Source organism: Haliaeetus leucocephalus, unplaced genomic scaffold, assembly GCF_000737465.1.
Source record: "Haliaeetus leucocephalus isolate CR32 unplaced genomic scaffold, Haliaeetus_leucocephalus-4.0 Scaffold1, whole genome shotgun sequence".
Classification (NCBI taxonomy): Eukaryota; Metazoa; Chordata; class Aves; order Accipitriformes; family Accipitridae; genus Haliaeetus; species Haliaeetus leucocephalus.
In genome coordinates, this window is record NW_010972437.1 from 546,818 (window position 1) to 566,274 (window position 19,457).

Sequence of the window (19,457 nt, forward strand, 5' to 3'; positions counted from 1 at the left end):
CTCTGTAACCACACAGCTTTCTGTACATCACATTGACTGGGAAAAGTCTTTATTGCCTGTGGTATGGATAGATTTTAATGCTTTGATCTGTTTTTTTTCTTAAACCTTAAACTCAATTCTCAAAGTGTGTCAACTCCAGGAATATCAGTGGTTGTGTCAGCAATTGCCTACTCTCATGTATCTTTACTAACTGGGGAGGATAGCCTGTTAGAGGTGCAAATGAGATGAAGAGGAAGGGTTCAGAGCGACATATGTAGAAGGCAGCAGATGGCTGTGGAAGGAATCACCAGAGGACAAGGGATTAATCTTAAGTCATTTTTATTGTATGCTTCAAGATTCCATCTCTAGATAAAAGCTTTCCTAGTATAACAGCAAAGGTTTGGGCAAATACAGTCTATATAAATCCTGTAAGTGCTGACAACCACGTGCAGAATATTACACACAGCGACAGTAGACTTGAATGCTCGGTGAAGGGAGGTATTCTATGGTGATCAGTTAACGTGGGAAGCCTTTAGACATGTTGGGGGGCATAACAATATTCATAGTCCTTGCAAAAAATTTGGTGTTCAAGAAAATGAAAATGTTGATCTTGCCGACCCTGAAAAAACTTAATTCAATGAAAGCTTTTCTTCTTTGTATAAAACATAGAGGTGTATCTGATATACTTAAGAACTTTCTAAATATGCTGGTATATCATAAAATAAATGAGGCAGAGTGGTGGAAAAAACCTGTCCAGCTGTGCCAAGGGTCTGTTTGTTGTCAGGATACAGTTATTAGGAAAACTATACAGTTATGGTCTAATACTTGAGGGGTGGGAAATTGAATGGTTTATTGGGTTTATTTGACAGCATAGTTACAATAAATAGTACAGATTTAGCTTAATTGGTCTATGCTACCCACTCCAGTTATCCTTCCTTATAAACTGATGTGTAAATGTACATACATACCACTTTAAAACATGTGTTGGTGTTGTGATCTTCTCTGCTGGATACTTGTCTTTATTTTGGTGAAGTTTTCTCTCTTCCTGGGTTATTCATTTTATTGTAGTAACTAATTTTGGATAGATCGTTCACATTATTCTGCACTTGCTTTTTATGATGAGTCAAGTGTATTGGATGTTATTTGACATAGAGTATCTAGTAGTGATAATGTAAATGACATGTATTCACTGGTCATATATGCAAGCATTTAATACCTGAAGGACACAAAAATAATTCTTACATGTATTTGAAACAGTAATAGTACTGGTCATAGTGGGTCAAATACTGTCTGTGACAGTGTGCTCTCAAGTATTTCAGAGCTGAAAATGGCACGTTAAGCAGTCAAGACACCAGTTTTCACAGAACAGGCCCAGATTAACAAATAAAATTAAAAATGTGTGTAAGTACAGAAAACTAAAATAAAGACATTAATAGTTAAGTTAATGTAAAATGCACAAATGTAAAAAATGTTTTCTTGCACTCTGACATAGCGTTATGATTTTTTTTTTCCTGCATGTCTTCATCACAGTGTAGTGTTAGATTATAAATTTGGCTTAAAAAAATCCAGAAATTAATTTTTGAATAATCTTCTATTATTAGAAGATTATAAACTTCTCATGATCCAGATGTTTTTATTAGCTTGGCTTAGAGTCAAAATTTAAAAATTATTTTAACAAGAGACACATGGTAAGAGCTTATGTGGTCTAATAGTATAAATACTGAATGTCGATCAATTAAAAGTGGCTGATATTAACTACTATTCTAATAAATATTGCCTGATTTTGTTGTTGCAAGCTCTGGTAAGTACCCATGGGTCTCTTCTTTCCTATGTACGTGTAGGCATGCAACCTATGCAACTGCTTATATTTTTCTAGTAGAAATACAAATAATAAAAGTACCTTGTTTAGTTAAAAAAAAAAGAAAAGGGAAGATCACTAAAACCTGACACAGTCAAAAAATTCAAATTTGATTGACAGCCAAAGTGTCCGTTGTGGTTTTAAGTGTTTACAAAATTGTATTGAGCTGTCTTCTGCAAGTTTGAATTTTCTGCCTATCAAACTGCTTCAATCTTAACATATTCAGTTTCATTTTGTATTCATTTAGAAGTGTTTTTTCATATGTATATACACACAAGCATGTATACAGTAAGTGTGTATATGAACATATGTTCCAGTAAATGTACTAAGTGTTTGTGGAGTTAGTGCATGGAATGTTTCCTTTGATGTTCTAGACAGATGAATTGCATCTGAACTTAAATAAAAACGCTTTTCCAGAAGTATTGTTGCAGTGCCCCCAACCTTATAGGCTTATACAATCAAAATAAGAAGTACTTGTGCAAGAACAGAATTGTTCTTGTCTCTTATATTTGTTTAAATTATTATGGAAAAGTTGTTGAGTATTCTGAATGTTAGGATTTTATATTTGCAATTGAATTTTAATCATAGAATGTGTGTTGCCTCTGTGTCTCTTCAGCTTTTTAGGAGGAGCAGCATACCTCTGTCAGCTGCTGAAAGAGGGGAAACTAATATGTTGGGTTTTTTAGTCATCGTGTATGGAAGCAAAGTTCTGCATTTTAGTTACGCGTTATGTTAAATCGCTACTGAAGTCTTGGTCATGTGATTACTTAGGCAAATATTTTAGGTATACGAGCAGTCTGATTTCAGCAACAATGCTTTTCGGTTTGATATAAGTACCTATACAAGTGTGTGGAACATCAAGGACTAAAACCACATCATCTGAGTTAGTATACAGAAGATTTTCTTCCCAAAATACAAGATTAGATGTAAATTTTAAAAAGAAACCTTTTTTATAACAAGTTGATGTGGAAAAGTTTGCATTGAATCTTATGCCCACCAATTTTATATGCTGCTAGTAAAGCCAGGTTTTTGTTGAAGAGCTAGGAATTTTTTTTTCAACTGGGAAAAAAAGTGAAGTATTATGTATTTATATTTTTGCAGAAAGCATGATCCCTTTCTCCCTCTTTCTTTTTTTAACAAAAGAACTTGTTTCAATTTATTATACATGTCTAACCATACAATTATCAATGCAGCATCCCATAACTAATGCTGACCCACTTTCCCAGAAAAAGATGTTCATTGTGCATTTGAAAGGTTGAAAAGGTTTTTGTGGTTTAAATGTTGTTACATATTTTACAGCATTAGGATCTATGGAATATTTTGACAACTGCAACAGTTCAATGAAGTTGGTAATTTCTTCTTTTAATTATTTTTCATTGAACAGATTTGGAGTTAAATTTTTAAGAGTTGTGTTCTGGTATATTATACAGGAACATTTTGATGAAATGTATCATGAATTTTTTTATCTTATTGCAAATTAGCTAGAGATTATTAGCCTTTAAGCATAAGGTAACCACTGGTGCATAATTTTGACAAAATAGCGTGGTGTTCCTTTCAGCTAGTGATCGTACGTGAATGACTGCACATCCTCTTGTAGATGAGCTGATGCATGGGCTTCAAAGATTATCTGCAACACCCTAATCCACATACAGAGTGGGAAATGAGACTGGCTTTACGCATTTCATTAAGTAAAATACTGGTTGATATAAAGCTTCAGTTTTTTCCACTTTCTTCCCCATTCCCATACTAAACACAGTGCAAGTAGTGTTGAATTGTTTGAGATGTTAAACAGAGTTTTGTTATCTAAATAGAGTATCTTTAATACTAAAATTATTTATAAAAACATCTTCTCCAAATACATTGTTTCCACTTGCATATGTGATGCCACTGTTTAAAAAACTTCCTCAAAAAGTTCTACTTGGCTTCTTCAAAAAATTAAAAACGCCCCCAGTAGACCATGTGCTATTTTTTTTACCTCCCACCCCTCTTTCAATGTCTTGCTATAGGAATTTGTGAAAGGTCGCCTGTCAGAGACCTGTAAAGAATTAATAAATCTTTAACTGGCAACTACTAAATTTGAGAATGTTCTTAAACTGGGGGGGGGAGGGAGGGAAGCCCCAAAATAACACCCCTTGTCCTCCTTAAAAAAGCAAACCAACCAACCCTAAGAATTAAGTTTCACTAGCATCCTTATTAAGTTGGATTTAGATTTTTCATTACATTGTTAGCACAATGATGTACTCTATGATGTGAAATTCTATTTTTCTGTTTCATTTTTAATAGGTAGGACATTAATCAGATATTAATCTAATCAGATATTTTTTATTAAATGCAATTATTTTCATAGTAAGGGGTAACACTTTATTTTAAGTCTTCAATCTAAATTCTTATATGGGCGCTAGCCATGGAAATACTTTAACTTCAGTAGCCTGAACCTTCCTATGCTCAGCTCTGTTGGTAATATAAGAATACCTTTCGGTTACTAATCTATAAAAAGTTAGTGGTTTTGTTATAATTATCCTGATTGTAGTTACTTTTGTATTTTTTGCTTTAACTACTACATTTACTTATGCTAAATGTGTGAAGTTGAATAGAGAGCACTTAAAATAAAGCATACCTTTTTCAGTTTAAACTCATTTCCAATGTACAGGTGTTTGATAAGACTCTTATAGGATTATTTAATGTAAATGATAATTAAAGATTTACTTATCTAACACTTTAATTTTTTCATTAATATATAAAATGATTGTAGTACCTTATTCTTAATTAGCCTCATACCTTAGTTATATGCATTAAAAATCCTAATACTGTTAAGTGAACTAACTTCTTTCTTATGTTAACAATTTTTGTAAATTATTTTTTCTTTTCTTGCAGCAAGGAGCAAATAATGCAGAAAAATTTGACTACGTAAGTTAATGTTATAACATTCCTTTTTAAACTAAATTCAGTGGTAAAAGTCTCAAGCTGGCAAGGGAATTGCAAGTGAAATTTTAGAAATTTCAGATGTTTTGGTTTTTTTCTGTACTTGGTTGTTTAAACATTTAGTGATTTGGATTGCATTTGTAAAATTGTGTTACAAGATTCAGGGTAAGGCTGGATTGAAAGTTCATCAGTTATAACTTCCATGTCTGAAAATGTTAGTATGCTTCCCCCCCCCCCCTTCTGTCTCTAACAGGTGATGCAATTCATGAATAAAATGGCTGGTAATGAGTATGTTGGATTCAGTAATGCTACGTAAGTATTTTTTATTTACTTAATGAAGTCAGGTGGAAAGTGCCTCAACTGATAGTTGGCATATTGAGCTTATGGCAAAGTTTAGTTATTTACATTGAAACCATCATTTTCTCCCTAATATTAGAGAGTGTCTTTGGCTTAAAATTTACAAGAACTGAAGTTGTGCATGTCTCTGACATCAGTTTGGCTAAATCTCACGCAGAAGTGTTGGTTACCTCTTTGAAATTTCATTATTCTGTCTTAGTGCTCTGTTGATGCTATGGCAGTGAGAGCTGTAAGTGCAACTCCTATTTTCCTGGCATTCATATTAAAAATTAAACTCTGCATTTTGATGGCTGCGTATCAAATGTTTAGAAAGCGTATTTTATACAATTGGGACACTTCATACTTTTTTACTTTGCATATTTAAATTCTTTTCTAAAACAGTTCCCCTCATTAGCTCAATGTACAGCGTTCTAAAACTCTTGAGAGCTTTTTGAGGCAGCACAGGGAAAATCATAAAGATTCCATACAGCAGAGTTGCTTCCAGGTTGCTAGTTGGCATGCACGTGTAGAGAAGCAGAATGAGATAACGAGTGCTTTTCCTGAGCTTTGTTCATGTAAAAGTGTTTTACCATGGAAGGAACCAGACAGGAGAGAATTACCTGCCCTTGTATCATACAGATTCCTCCTTTAGGTTTCATCCTTAATTTAATCATCATGATAAACGGGGCAGCCAGCAGTCTGGCTGTTACCTGACCTGCAACTTGATCCTCAGATTGCTCTCTAGTTTGGTCAGGGTTGTCAGTGAATGACCCTTTCACTACAGCTTGTTGTGGGATGTTTCATTCCACTATGGCCTGTTTAGAAACGCTTCCAAGAGTAGGATCTTACACTTTGCCTTATCTCCAAGTCAGCTTATGTATGTGTAGGTAGCCAGTACTGTGTGTATTTGGATGTCAAAGCTAATTCACTCCAACTGGGTGTAGTGGGATGAGCTTCTATGGCAACTTCTGTCCTCTTAGTAGAATGTTTGTGTTCAGAAGTAACGTATCCTTTACATGCAGTTTTACTGAATTACTTTATGTGTCTCTGAAGTTTAGCGGTGTTTTTAAAGTTTGACGTGTTGTCTTGGTTTTTGTTTTTTTGTTGTTTTGTTTTTTTTTTATTCTAAGGTTCCAGTCTGAAAGAGAGAGTGGAGATAGAAACTTTGCAATCGGCTATTACTTGAAAGAAAAAAAGGTTGATCTCTTTTGTTTATTGTATTTTGAGGACTGCATGGTGGGGTTTTTTCATAGTCTATGAAGACTTTTAATTTATTTAATGTACAGTAGGGTATAAATTATTCTAATACTGTATATGTTTTCATACTGTTACTCAAAATGCTGTCATTTAGAAAGTGATACTTATGTAATTCTAATAGAACACCTGTAATCTCTTTTTCTGTATCATAGCCATGATAATTTGTTTTATTTGTTGTAAAATGCATAATCTGTGCTGTTCAGATGACTCTAAAATAGATGCATTTTGCAGTTTGCTGATTTAAAGATGTTGAAAGCTGTACTAAAAAATATTTTAATACCTAGCTTATTGATCTCACTGTGCTGTGTTATTTTTAAATCTGATGTGATTTAATATCTCTACTTGTTACATTTAATTAAACATTTAATTTAAAATCTGTTTAATGCTTAATATGCTGACAAGAATATAGCTTAATTTATGTCTCTCTAAAAGAGATATTTAAAAAAAAAAACAACCAACAACCAAACCATAATTTTACTTTAAAGACTCTTTATTTTTCTTCCTCAGTGCTTTCCTGAAGGCACGGATATGGTTGCTATACTAGACTTCTATTTTCAGGTAAGTGACTTCAAAATTGAGAGTCTTTATAGACTTAAAATTAGTATTATAAGCAGTAGAAGCTGATTTGTTCATAGATATGAAAGCTTTAATGGCTTATAGTTAAACTTGTCAGCTTCTGTTTAAACTCTGGAAATGAATGATGTACATTTGATGTATGCAGATTTGCTTTTTTTTAGGTGATGTACTTAGGTGTCTTTATTGCTAATGCAAACTAGAGATAGTCTTTAAAACACTAGTAGTTAGAAGCTTAAAATGTCTTGTATTACTTCAGTGAGTTCGACAAAATACTTCTGCTTCTTTGGGTTGCTGCTCTTTATTGTACTGTGAAGTATTTAAACTCCATGTGTAAATAAATAGTATATGCATGCTCTATTGTAAGCTCAAGGGTAGTGTTATAAATGAAATAATAGTAATATCTCCTTTTTGTTTAATTCAATGCTTATGAGTAAAACAAAGAATCTAGTCACATATATTCTCCCCTCCCCCATTTTTTTTCTTTTTCACTTTCAGCAAGTTATTTGCAATTGTCACAAAATGAGAACTTGGCAAGCGTGAGGTATTTCCTCGCTAAGGGTTTCCTAATATTAAAACATTCACAACTCGGTTAGCTCTGTGGCATGTAGTTCTCAAGAGGCAGTTCAAGTTGTGTTACTGATTCAGTCCATCTGGGATAGTTTAAAAAAAAAAAAATAAAAAAAAATCCAGAGTTTAGTTCTCAAAATGAATCTGGTTTTGATTCGTGAGACTTGCTTTTACTTATGCAAATTATAAACAATACATCTTAAAATGCAAATTTTATCTGAGTTTTTTTTCTATTGGGATGCACCTGCTTTAATCTTTGGATCAAATGACAGTTTATGAAGTAAGGTATATGTGATTAGCCTTAGCTGACCTCTTGTTCAGTTGGAAACCAGGTACAAGCTAATACTCTGAATGTCTGTTATTACAGGACAAAACTAATAATTTATTTACTATTTAAACATGCTTTTTAAATGCTTCCTATCCCACTGCCTCAAGTCCTGATATGCTTCTGAGTCCAAAGCTATTCATAAGTTAAGAAATGCCAAAACTAACTTTTCTGATTTATTTTACTTTGGCGTCATTTTCATACATAATGATCTCTAATTTCACAACTGCGTGTCATTCTTTTTTTTTCCCTTGCAAAATCCCCTTCCCACTCCATACTCAGAAAAAGGGCAGCTCATACACGAGCGGTAATTCTGTTTTCTTTTCTTCTCACTGTACAACGCTTACTTTCCAACACTCTACTCAGATTCTACTTAAAAGGCTAGTTACTTCTTTTCTTTGGGTCTTCTGTAATGCTCCTTCCTCCCTTGTGTAATTGGAAACTTTCTGAACAGGAATAAACTTACTTTCCTATTATCTCTGTAAAAGTGAGGATGGATTATTCTCATTTTAGAGAACCGAGGTACAAAATGCAGGTGCTTAAACTGAGAACCTAGGAACACTTTTTTTCAAAGTAGGTGATATTATGTAATACTTCATATGTTTAAAACACAGTTGCCATTTTAGATGCGTCTCTGACAATCTCTTGATTTGCAACTCCAGTTGGTTGGACTAGGATGTATTGAGTTTGGCACCCGGAAAATAAGAATTCCAGGTAGTAACTACTCATGCAAACGTGGCTTAGGTAACTTCCTGAAGTATCATGTAATGACTGTTTGGCAAAAGCAAGAATACAAGCACTAGTTTGTTTACTTTTCAGAGTAGCATTTCAGTTTTAGGTTGAAACCAGCTTATCTTTTGGTTTCTGCAGAAATGAGGCAGCATCAGGTGATGGCATCATATCACATTTCCTGATGTGTCACCAAAGTATGTATAGTCTGTACTGAAGCAGGGATCCTGGGAGAAACTATTGTGTGGTCGTATCATTAATATATCATAAACTATACATGAGAGAAAGGTGAAATAAGGCTGCATCAGCAGGAAGTGCTGGCATTAAGACTTGCATGTGCTAGAGTTTGCAGCTTTAAAATGTGCTTTTAATAATGTGTGGGGTCTTCTAAGGCTTAAAAAAAAAAAACAAAAACCCACACAAAACAAACTCAAATTGGAAAAAACCCCAGTCATTCTGTGGCTTTGCCATTTAAGCAGATGAAAAATACTGAGATTGTTTTCCAGTCCTCTTCCTCTCAAAGGAACATAAGGGGGGTGGGGGGAGGAATCAAGCAGAGACACTAACCCATGAAAAATACTGTCCCAAACTATTAAGAGGGCTTACAAACACTGTCACTGGGATCTTTATAGTAGGAAGATTCAGACTATATTAATTGATGCTACTAGCGTCATCTGTAATGAATGTTATGCTACAGGTTATTGTATGAGATATTATTATTTCTCTAGAGACATGTTGCTGATCCTGCTGTAGTTGTCCTTGATGTGCTAGAAGTATCGGTTCTTATAATGTCTATTTCTTTTTCATAAGCTCTGCTCAATAGAAGTAACATGTGAATCAGCAAGTGTGATGGCAGCAACTCTGGCTAATGGTGGCTTTTGCCCAATCACTGGTGAAAGAGTACTGAGTCCTGAAGCAGTCCGGAATACCTTGAGTTTAATGCATTCCTGTGGCATGTATGACTTTTCAGGGCAGTTTGCCTTCCATGTAAGTAGTTTTCATATATTAATTATAGGTCACCAGGAAGATTAATCTGTGCTCTTGTTTTCCATGTTCCAGGGCTTGCTTGCTTGCTTCTGAGGGAGAGGGGAGAGCGTTAAATGAATTGTTTAGAAATTGAACCCACCATATGGGAAAATCTCACCTAGGATTCATGGCACTATTAGTACCACACACCTTATAGCACTTACTCTTCTCTGCCGCTTTGCATTTGGGAATCTTTTTCATGTTGAAACACAAATACTGTCCCATAAGAAAGGCTGTTCATGACAGAAACAGGTCATGATGCAGATGTCACTGGAAACAGCGTAACTGCCTTTGCAGACAGTTGCTTTTTCTTCATGAACTCAGGCTTATGAATTGTCCTCATGTGTTGTAAAAGTGGCTGTCATACACAGCCATACACATATATGTACCATGCTTCTATTTTCCAGCAGTATGTTTCTTACGTGTAAGTATTTCAAGATGTGCTGCATGTTATTTGTGTTTTCAGCATTTTGTTTTGAGTGGTTTTAGTTTTCCTTATTGCATTCACATAAAATTGATTATGACACTTTGCGTGACCTAAAAGTTATTGCTTACAGAGCTATGAGGATATGTGACATGTTAGTTCCTATTGGAAAAAAGCAATACTTTTAACCAGATTGTAAATAGGTAGGTTATTGTATGATTTCATGGACAGACTCTTCTGTTTTCCTGGGTTTTTGTTTTTTACCTTTTCCAGTCAAGATTTTTTTTACATGTATACCTTTGTACTACTACCTTGTCGCAAACTGTTCATGACAGATATGCTTGTGTAGTACTGCTTAGTCATAATTGCATTTTTATAATAGATCTAAATTATCTTTTCCACTGTATTACTGAATCTCTGTGTTACTGAGAGCAAAAAACTTTATGATCATGTACCTCGGATTGCCATGAACTGTGCTTCAGGTTATTGTCTATCTAAAAAGACATAATTAATAACACTTTTCCAGCTTAAAGTGCTTTCCAGGTCTACATTTTATAAATGCTGCTTAATAATCTTCAGTATAATTATTCTATAGGTTGGTCTTCCTGCAAAATCTGGAGTTGCTGGTGGGATTCTTCTGGTCGTTCCTAACGTCATGGGCTTGATGTGCTGGTCACCTCCTTTGGACAAGATGGGCAACAGTGTTAAAGGAATTCACTTTTGTCATGTAAGCAGTATTGCCTTTAGTGGTTTTGGGTTTTTGTTTTGGTTTGTTTTTTTCCTTTTCCAGCTAATGTTTACTGAGTTTCAGTTAGTGTAGCTGAGATCTAAGTGAATTAAATAGTGATTTGTTACTCTTCCATACATAGCAAGTTTCATCTGATCCAAGGGTGAAAGTCCAAGAAGAGACATTTGCTTTTTAGTAATAAATAACACTTTAATTCAGTGAGCATTAAGAAAATATGATGCCAGAAACACTGGAGAAATTGATTGTGGAAAAGCTTTGAAAAGGAACACTTCATGAAGTAATGAAAGAGCTGGTGTCTTGTATACTGCATTAGAAGCTCTAGAGCTCTATTTATAGACTTCTTTTCCTCTCCAGTCATAAAGTAAACGATTTTCAAAACATTGGGAATGCAGCTCTTATTACAATAAAAGAAAGATTCTAATGAAATAATGCTGCTCTGATGTATTTTTTTAAACCAATTTTTGTAAACAGTCTCACATAAAACATGTCTTCATAGATTTGACCCAGTTGTTCGGCAAGCTCTTCCTAGCTTTGTCTCTTGCTTTTGAAAGGGCTATGGACAGTCTGTTGATAGCAGCATTAGAAACAGGAGATTTTGTAGAGTACTTTGTAATGATTAATAAAGAAGTTTTGTGGGAGAGGAGGATGTAAACAATGTTGCCTTCCTTTTTTATTTTCTCCCTAAAACTGCCTTGCAATACTGATTAAGTAACTACAGATGGCGGGTGGGGGGGAAGTCTCAAAAAAAGAGAATAGTAGGCTATCTAGAGCCCCATAGGAAATGTAAGATTATTGGTAATGGTTTGGAAGTTGAAGGCATAACTAGGCTCTTTCTTCCTCCCCACCCCCCCTTTTTTTATAGTGATGACAGTTAAGCTGCAGTGATACTAGTTTGGATGGACTTCAGTTCCTAGCGTGAACACTTACTTGTATGACTAGTGTTCACTTAGCTTATTGACAACATGGGATTTACAGTATGCAAGGGTTTAGTTCATGTGGATGAGCAGCAGTTAAAACTTCATACTTCTATTTATCTAACATCTGTACAGCTGCAAGTTAAGAGTAATAAGAATTTACTAATTCTAGTTTAAATACTTGAAAGTTTCATATGAAATAGTCTTGATAATTTAAAGGTAAAATCATAGAAAAATAGGTAGGTGAGGGTTTTGCTGCATTTATTCTGTGTTATAATGGGACCTAAAAACTGATAGATTATCATGGCATACAAGTAACACAAATGTAACATTTCCGTTTAAATATACAGCAGCATAGCAAAGGTCTGTAATTATAATCTTTTATGTTGTAGTTCAAACTGATTTAAAATCCATTATGTCTCACGTTTTCTTGTTTCATCCTTTTGATTCAAATTTTATGTACTAGACTAGTCTAGACTATTCTTCCGGTTACTGAAGGGTTTCATACAGCTGGAGTAGAAATATACTAAAATAGATATTTTGCTAAGTGCTACTTTTTTTGTACTTCTTTAAAAAGGAGTTTAAAGGTGTTATTAGAACTTAATCATGTCATTGTATTATGTTCAACGGGCCTCAAAGACATTGGTATTGATTTATTAAACAAGCTTGTCTTATTACTGGTTTAAGTTACTAGGCTATGATGTAATACATAAGTGGTAGCATTACTACAATCTCATGCATTTGATTGTCATATCCAAATAATAATGTATGTTCTCTAAATATTTGCAGGATCTGGTTTCTTTGTGCAATTTCCATAACTACGATAATTTGAGACACTTTGCAAAAAAGCTTGATCCTCGCAGAGAAGGTGGTGATCAGCGGGTAAGTTAATATATGTGTTTAGTGAGTATTGCATGTAGACATCAAGAAATACGGAAAGTTTTGTCTAAATGCAAAACTGCTCAATGACATGTATTGCATCAAAGCTTTCAGATAAACTAGTTAGTTTACATTATTAGTGGACGCTTACCTGGGTGGACCACGCTATCACAGGGTTTAGTATAGTAGAATTTCATATTAGATTTGTAACTCCATTTCATACAGTTCATCTCCCTTGCTAGACTAAGTATATGGTGTCTGATAAAAGTTGCAAAGAGTTTTACTGTACTGGTTGCCTTTAATAAAGATTTGACCAGCTGGTGGGCTTAGCCTTTCTGTTCTGTGCTGCCATGCATGAGATGTATGTTTAGCGTTTTTTGACAGTGATATCTCTGAGACCACATGACTTGCTGAGAGTTGCACAGGCAGTGAATTCAGGCATTTACAGTGCTGTAGACAAGTGCCAGTTACTAAGGAAGCAGTATAAGCAATCTCTGGGAATGAACTGAATCCACTGTAGCTACATGTGGAAAAGATAAAAGTGTGAGGGTGCCTGAGATAAGGAAAACCTCTTTGCTTTTATTACCATTAATGTTTTAACTAAGGCATGAAGATTTCAATAGGAGAAGATACAGTAGAAGGATTTTTAAAGTGCTTCTATTTGCATGTGTACGTCTAAAAAATACCCAATTTGGAATTTGAATTTTTTATAACGGGAAACAAGAAAATAACAGTTTATGTGAAGAGGTGAAAAACTTGAGTCTGTTAGCATTGACTGCAAGTATGGATTTTTTTCCTTCAAATACACTAATAAATAATGTATGTTGCTTGAACAACTAGCATTCCTTTGGACCAATGGACTATGAGAATCTCCAGCAAGAACTTGCTTTAAAAGAAACAGTATGGAAAAAAGTGTCACCTGAATCAAACGAGGACATCTCCAGAACCGTAGTGTATAGAATGGAAGGTCGGGGAGAGCAAAACTAAATGAATGGGTTCTAGTTTCATTAAATTCTTCTTTTTAAAAACCCTCAAGCATCTCTAGATTTAACTTTGATTTTAATATTGTTTGCCTGGTGTTTCATTTATATATACATTTTGTGTAAATTCTGTATGCTATACCAAAAAGACTGTCAAAGTTCAAGGGTGGTGGTGGGGAAGCACATGCAAACAACAAAACCCAAAACTGTTAAATGACTTTTGTAGTTACTTAAAACACATTTACTTTAAAAAAAAGAAAAAGGTAAATCTGAATGTTTTCAAAGATATACCAGTTTTGTGTATATCTGTTTATTTTTGTTTATATCTGAGAATTTTAAGTAAATTAACTTTAGAGCTAAGCAAGAACTTACAGTGTGTGCTCTGATCAGGGTCAGCATGTAAAGATACAAGAATTTTAATTAAAATATAAAGTAAAATAGTGTCAGCAAAATACAGCAAATTCATGTATCTTTAAATTGTATATTAAGTGGAGATAGGTTCTGAGTCATGTTTTACTTTAACACGAGCTTTCAAATTGTTTTGAACAGAAATGGATCCTTTGGATATGCCATGCTAGTGAAGATTTTTCTTTTTTTTTTTTTTTTTTTTTTAAGTGACCTTTAATAATTTTTAATTATAACTTTTAAATAAAAAGAGCAAAAATGGCTGGGCAGGACTGGGAGAAGGGGGAAGAAAACCCTGCCTTGTTTGCAAGGTAACGAATGCAGCGGAAGGATTTCGTACCAAACTCTTTTGAGTGTCTTGCTAGCTGCTTGTACTGCCAGCTGGTAGTTATGACTCAGAAGTCTGCCTTACTAATAATGCTGTGCTCCACCCTAGAGAGGAATGTAAGCAGTCTTGGGTTTAGAGTGGTAACCAAGTAGTGAGCAGGAAATACATTCAGAGTAAAGCAGATAGGTAGATATTATTAAAACTGTTTACAATTAACTTATTTTTCAACTGCTAATATGGGCACATGTTCATATATATGATCAGAGGTTTCATTTACTTAGACATGAGCAAATTTTTAAAAAGTGATCACTAATTGCTACTTTTTAAAATGATAGTGAGTTTGCACCTCTGTCAGCTTGCTAAGAAACAGGATTTGCATTATTTGACAGGCAACTGCATCTGTTCATCTGCATAATTTGATAATTTTGAGTATCTTGAGTAGGGTGTAGCTTGAAATGGTGTATGTAAGCTTCGAAGAGCTCAATAGGCAATGCTGGACAGAGGGCACAGACTTACTAAATTCTTGACACTTGTAGCTATTAGATTCTTAATGATGCTAAAAATCTTAGAAAATTCTTCTCTATAATGTTTTCCCCATTATAAGTTTGCAGATAATCTGATATATCCCATGCCCAGTACACATCATGCAGAGTCTTGGTTTATAAAACTGCAGAAAACTTGTCTGAGTAATGATAAATGGTATTAGCTTGTTGAGGATTTTAAGAGACAATGACAGATAATTCCTTAGTAACACTTCCACCCCTTCTCCCTGCCCCCTCCCCCAATCCCTCTCCCTTTTTAGTTTATGTAAAACTCCGAAGTGTGTTAATATGCGAGTTTTGCATAAGGGGAGAGTTAGGTTTTTCCTGCCCCTTCTTTGACCCATCTGGATGTTTATGAATTCTGGAAGATGCATAAAGCAAAGCTGATGTTCTCTGAGAAAGCAAGCTGTTCTTAATTACTCTGTTTAGGTATTGTTAGTTTTGCATAAACATTTGAAATAAGCTCTGACTAAACCCTCAATAATCTTCATCTAGCAGTGTATTGTAAAAGGATGGGCTTCCTGTCTTTGAAGCCTGCAGGCAGATTAAAATGTTTAAGCAAAACAATATGGAACGTCAATTTTCAGTGAATTTGAAGTCCTGCTGGGATGAAGAGGTAAATCTGTGGTGCAGATGTCAGTAATAAATGTGAGTCATAAATTGCTGAATAGTAGCTGTTTTATAATCTTATCACTGATGATAAGGTTAGGTTTGTCAGTGCTTATCTTGAAAATAAAGTAAAATAAGTAAAGGCAGAGTCTTGAATTATAAAAATGTTTCACCTGTTTGAGGATTTTACAGTAAACTAGTAGTTACAGAGACGTAACAAGTGTTCAGATCCTGCAAAACTACATGTCTTTACCTGAAATACCCTCGATTGCAAGAGGGAACATAATTGTGTCTGTGCTGCTACTGCAAGTATTTACAGTGATGACATGTTGCTGGTTAAATTACTAGTTTAATTAAAAAAGGAAAATGTATGATGCAGGGTTTGCTTGATCTAATTCTGCACACGTTATTTTCTGATTTTTAGTACTATTTGAAGCTCATTCTAAAAATGTGGTTGCAGATGGAAAATTGTTCCTTCTGGGTTTCAACTTGAAAATAAAAATCTTTACTGTATTTATGTTTGTCAGTTACATACCAAACTTGTGGTAGAGGCAAGTCCTGCATGGGAAATATAAAATTAAGGAAACTACTAGATCTTTCATATGCATAATAAGAATATTTAGGGTACAGCTTACACAATCTTTACTTTAGATATATATATTACAGTTCTGTAATATATGCTTTTGAAGCCTGTCTCAGAATTTAAGCCAGCCTCTAGTTAGGAGGGGTCAGGAGGAGAATCCTTTGGACCAATTAGTTTGTAACTTGCCAACACTCTCAGTTTCTTGTTCTGGCCTGCCATTTGTGCAGATGGCTCTTCTTCATGGCAGGGTACGCAGATAGCTGGACCACAGTCAGGTCTGCCATGATGACTTACCCATTCCTGCATTATGTTTGGTGAGCGGGTCTGAAAGAATGTGGTGGTAGAGGCTAGTCATTGAGTGTTTGAAGTCTGCAACGGTTTTAGTGTTCACCTGTGCTACAGTAAGAGCAATTCTTGATATTCAAGCATTTTAGCTGTTTGTTTGTTTTTCTTTGTCGGCATCATTAACATTTCATTAGAAATGTAAATGCTTTTAAAAATTTTATTTTAGCATTTGTGTTGTACCTTTTGGCTCAGTTGTTAAGTTACCTGTCTCGTTTTCCATTTTTCATTTGCATTGTATGTTATTTATGTATCTTGATTTCCAGCATGCTTATTTTTGTATTGTTTAATAAATTTATTTTAAGCTGATTTTTATTGTATTTTTTTCTCTCAATGGAGAACAGATTTGTTCAAACACATTTTTGAGACTGAAGTGAGATAGTGAGCACTCCGTTCTAAAAAAGATAAAGTTCTAGAAAAGTAGGTGGAATAAGCAGATTTAGTTAAACCAGTCATTGAAAACCTTCCGAAGATTTCTTAAACATTTTGTACAATAATCTAATTATTTTTCTCTTTGAACTGTTATCTTAGAAAGTTTAAAGCAAAAATCAAAGTAGCAAAACTTTCTCACCGTGACTTTTCTAATAAAAATGTCATGGTGCAGTAGGATGTTAATGTCACTGTGTATTTGTGTGGTTTTGAAGATACTAATTCAGTCACTTGGAAAATATGTGGTTAATGGTACCAGTGCAAGGTTAGTAACTGTTCATCCTGAGCATTATGAAGTGAAAAATACAGCTTGTAATAAATCACATATAGCAAGGAAGGTGGTCCAAAAACCACATCCGTGTAGTAGCAACAGCGGGGTCTGAATAATGGTTAGTTGAATCTGGGTTCCTGGCAAAGTACTTGCCCTTTGTCACAGGCTTACTTTTTTTTTCCGTGAAAATTTATTTGAGATACTAAATAGTAGAGGTATTTGTAATGTGACGATTCTGAGGTAAGATTTTGTCATGAGACATACGACTATACTGAGGGTGGCCATAATTATTAACTTAGCTTTTCTGTAGATTGGTTTATAAACTGCATTACTTAAACAATGTTTTTAAAATTCGCTGTATGTTCATTGTACATAAAATATCACATACCAAAAGAGTTTATTCTCTAAAAGTCATAAAGATGAGCAAAGGTAGAAGAATAGTAGATACAAAGAGAGAACCACAGGTGATTTATTGTAGAATTACTTTGGCTCTTATATTTAGGTTTTCATTGTGCATTTGTGTCAAAAGACCAGTGGGTGGGTAGATGAATAAAAAGGCAATGGAGTCAGAGAGGGTGGGCGGGGGGGGGGATAGGTGTGTTGTTTTTTCATTGCTCTTCTTTCTCTTGGTCTTGATACATACATGTCATTGATGCACAGTAGTTAGCTGGAGCAAAGTAGTTAATTATGAGCTTCATAATTTATATATAGTGTTTTAGTATCCTAAACATTGTAGGCTTTTACTATTTTATTTTTTTAATTTTGTTTAAATATCTCTGTAGTTTTTTGGTGGGAGTTCAGAAACAGTTACTCCAGTGAAAGAAGAATATACTTTTCAACGGAGTTCTTATTGGGATGACTAAGTACACCTAATAATTTATCTTCAGTGCAGAGTCTTTTTGAGGAATTTGTCACAAATGCCTATATTAGTTGCAGGGATGGCCAGAGGCTTTAAATCAGGTAGAAATCTAACTAAAGCTTAATCTTTTTTATCATGCTGGTATCTTGTCTGTTCTATAGTTTTTGTCCAGTCTAGAAAAGGCATGAATAAACAATGTGTGTAATGATGTGCTTTTAAAGGATGGGTCATGCACAGCCCCATTTTCTTTCAGGAATTTATGTCCTGATATGTTGAATAGTTTGTTGCAGTGTAAATTATTAAAATACCTACTTTGAATCAAGTGTGGTTTTTGATTTACCATTTGCTCCTTCTAGAGAATATTGTGTGCAAAATAGAAATGCCCTGTTGGCTTTTGGTTTACATGCAAGTAGAAGTTAATTTTATTGGTGTCTAATACTGCTTTATGCAGACTTTTGATATCGCTTGAACCCTTAGCATTTAAAAGTTTTTGCAAGACTTAGGAGTGGCACAGCTCTGCACGTAGTTCGGTTACTTCTGAAAATGCACATGCGTTTCTTCTGTGAGTAGCAGGCCTTACATAATGGTTATAGCTGAAGCTGCAGTTTAACTAAGTAAAGTCCTACAATAGAGTTTAGGCTGGCAGAAGAGTGGTCGTGGCAAGTTTGTTGGGTTTTTTGTTTGGTTGTTTTTTTCATGAGTTTAAGTAGTTAAAACAGAACTTCATTTAGGTAATGAAGCTGACATGGATGCATGACCTAGAGTAAGGCTGTTAAGAGTTAACTGGACTGTGCAGATTTTTAAAAAGAAAAAGACGGGTGTCCTGGTTTCAGCTGAGTTAACTGTCTTCCTAGTAGCTGGTACAGTGCTGTGTTTTGAGTTCAGTGTGAGAAGAATGTTGATAACACACTGATGTTTTCAGTGGTTGCTAAGTAGTGTATAGTCTAAAGTCAAGGATTTTTCAGCTTCTCATGCCCAGCCAGCGAGAAAGCTGGAGGGGCACAAGAAGTTGGTACAGGACACAGCCAGGGCAGCTGACCCCAACTGGCCAACGGGTCATACATGGGACATCACATCTAGTATAGAAACTGGGGGGAGTGGGGGCGGGGAATCACCGCTCAGGGACTAACTGGGTGTTGATCGGCGGGTGGTGAGCAATTGCACTGTGCATCGTTTGTACATTCCAATCCTTTTACTATTGCTGTTGTCATTTTATTAGTGTTATCATTATTAGTTTCTTCTTTTTATATTCTATTAAACTGTTCTTATCTGAACCCATGAGTTTTACTTTTTTCCCCTATTTTCTCTCCCATCCCACTGGATGGGGGGGGGAGTGAGTGAGCGGCTGCGTGGTGCTTAGTTGCTGGCTGGGGTTAAACCACAACAACTGGCCCTTTTACATGTTGGGAGAGTAATAGACACTTGGACACCTTGGCACTAAGGGTGATGAGGAAATAGGATTGAAGGAAGGACAAGGGGAAAAGCAAAGAATTCCAGAAGACTTTTCTACCCTCAAAAATGTTCCAGTCAGCCATACTTTCATGTATTTCATTTATGCAGCGGGCATGG

The 19,457-nt window shown here is 34.9% G+C and overlaps 1 protein-coding gene across 1 annotated transcript in view; it reads left to right on the forward strand.

Annotated features, from left to right (window-relative positions):
• Positions 1–19,457, forward strand: part of GLS (glutaminase) — a 101,739-nt gene that overhangs the window by 61,082 nt on the left and 21,200 nt on the right. The window contains exons 9-15 of the mRNA XM_010569046.1: positions 4,712–4,744; positions 5,013–5,071; positions 6,226–6,292; positions 6,860–6,910; positions 9,360–9,536; positions 10,595–10,726; positions 12,451–12,543. Coding sequence (XP_010567348.1) covers positions 4,712–4,744; positions 5,013–5,071; positions 6,226–6,292; positions 6,860–6,910; positions 9,360–9,536; positions 10,595–10,726; positions 12,451–12,543 — 612 coding nt within the window. The remainder of the gene's footprint in view (positions 1–4,711; positions 4,745–5,012; positions 5,072–6,225; positions 6,293–6,859; positions 6,911–9,359; positions 9,537–10,594; positions 10,727–12,450; positions 12,544–19,457) is intronic.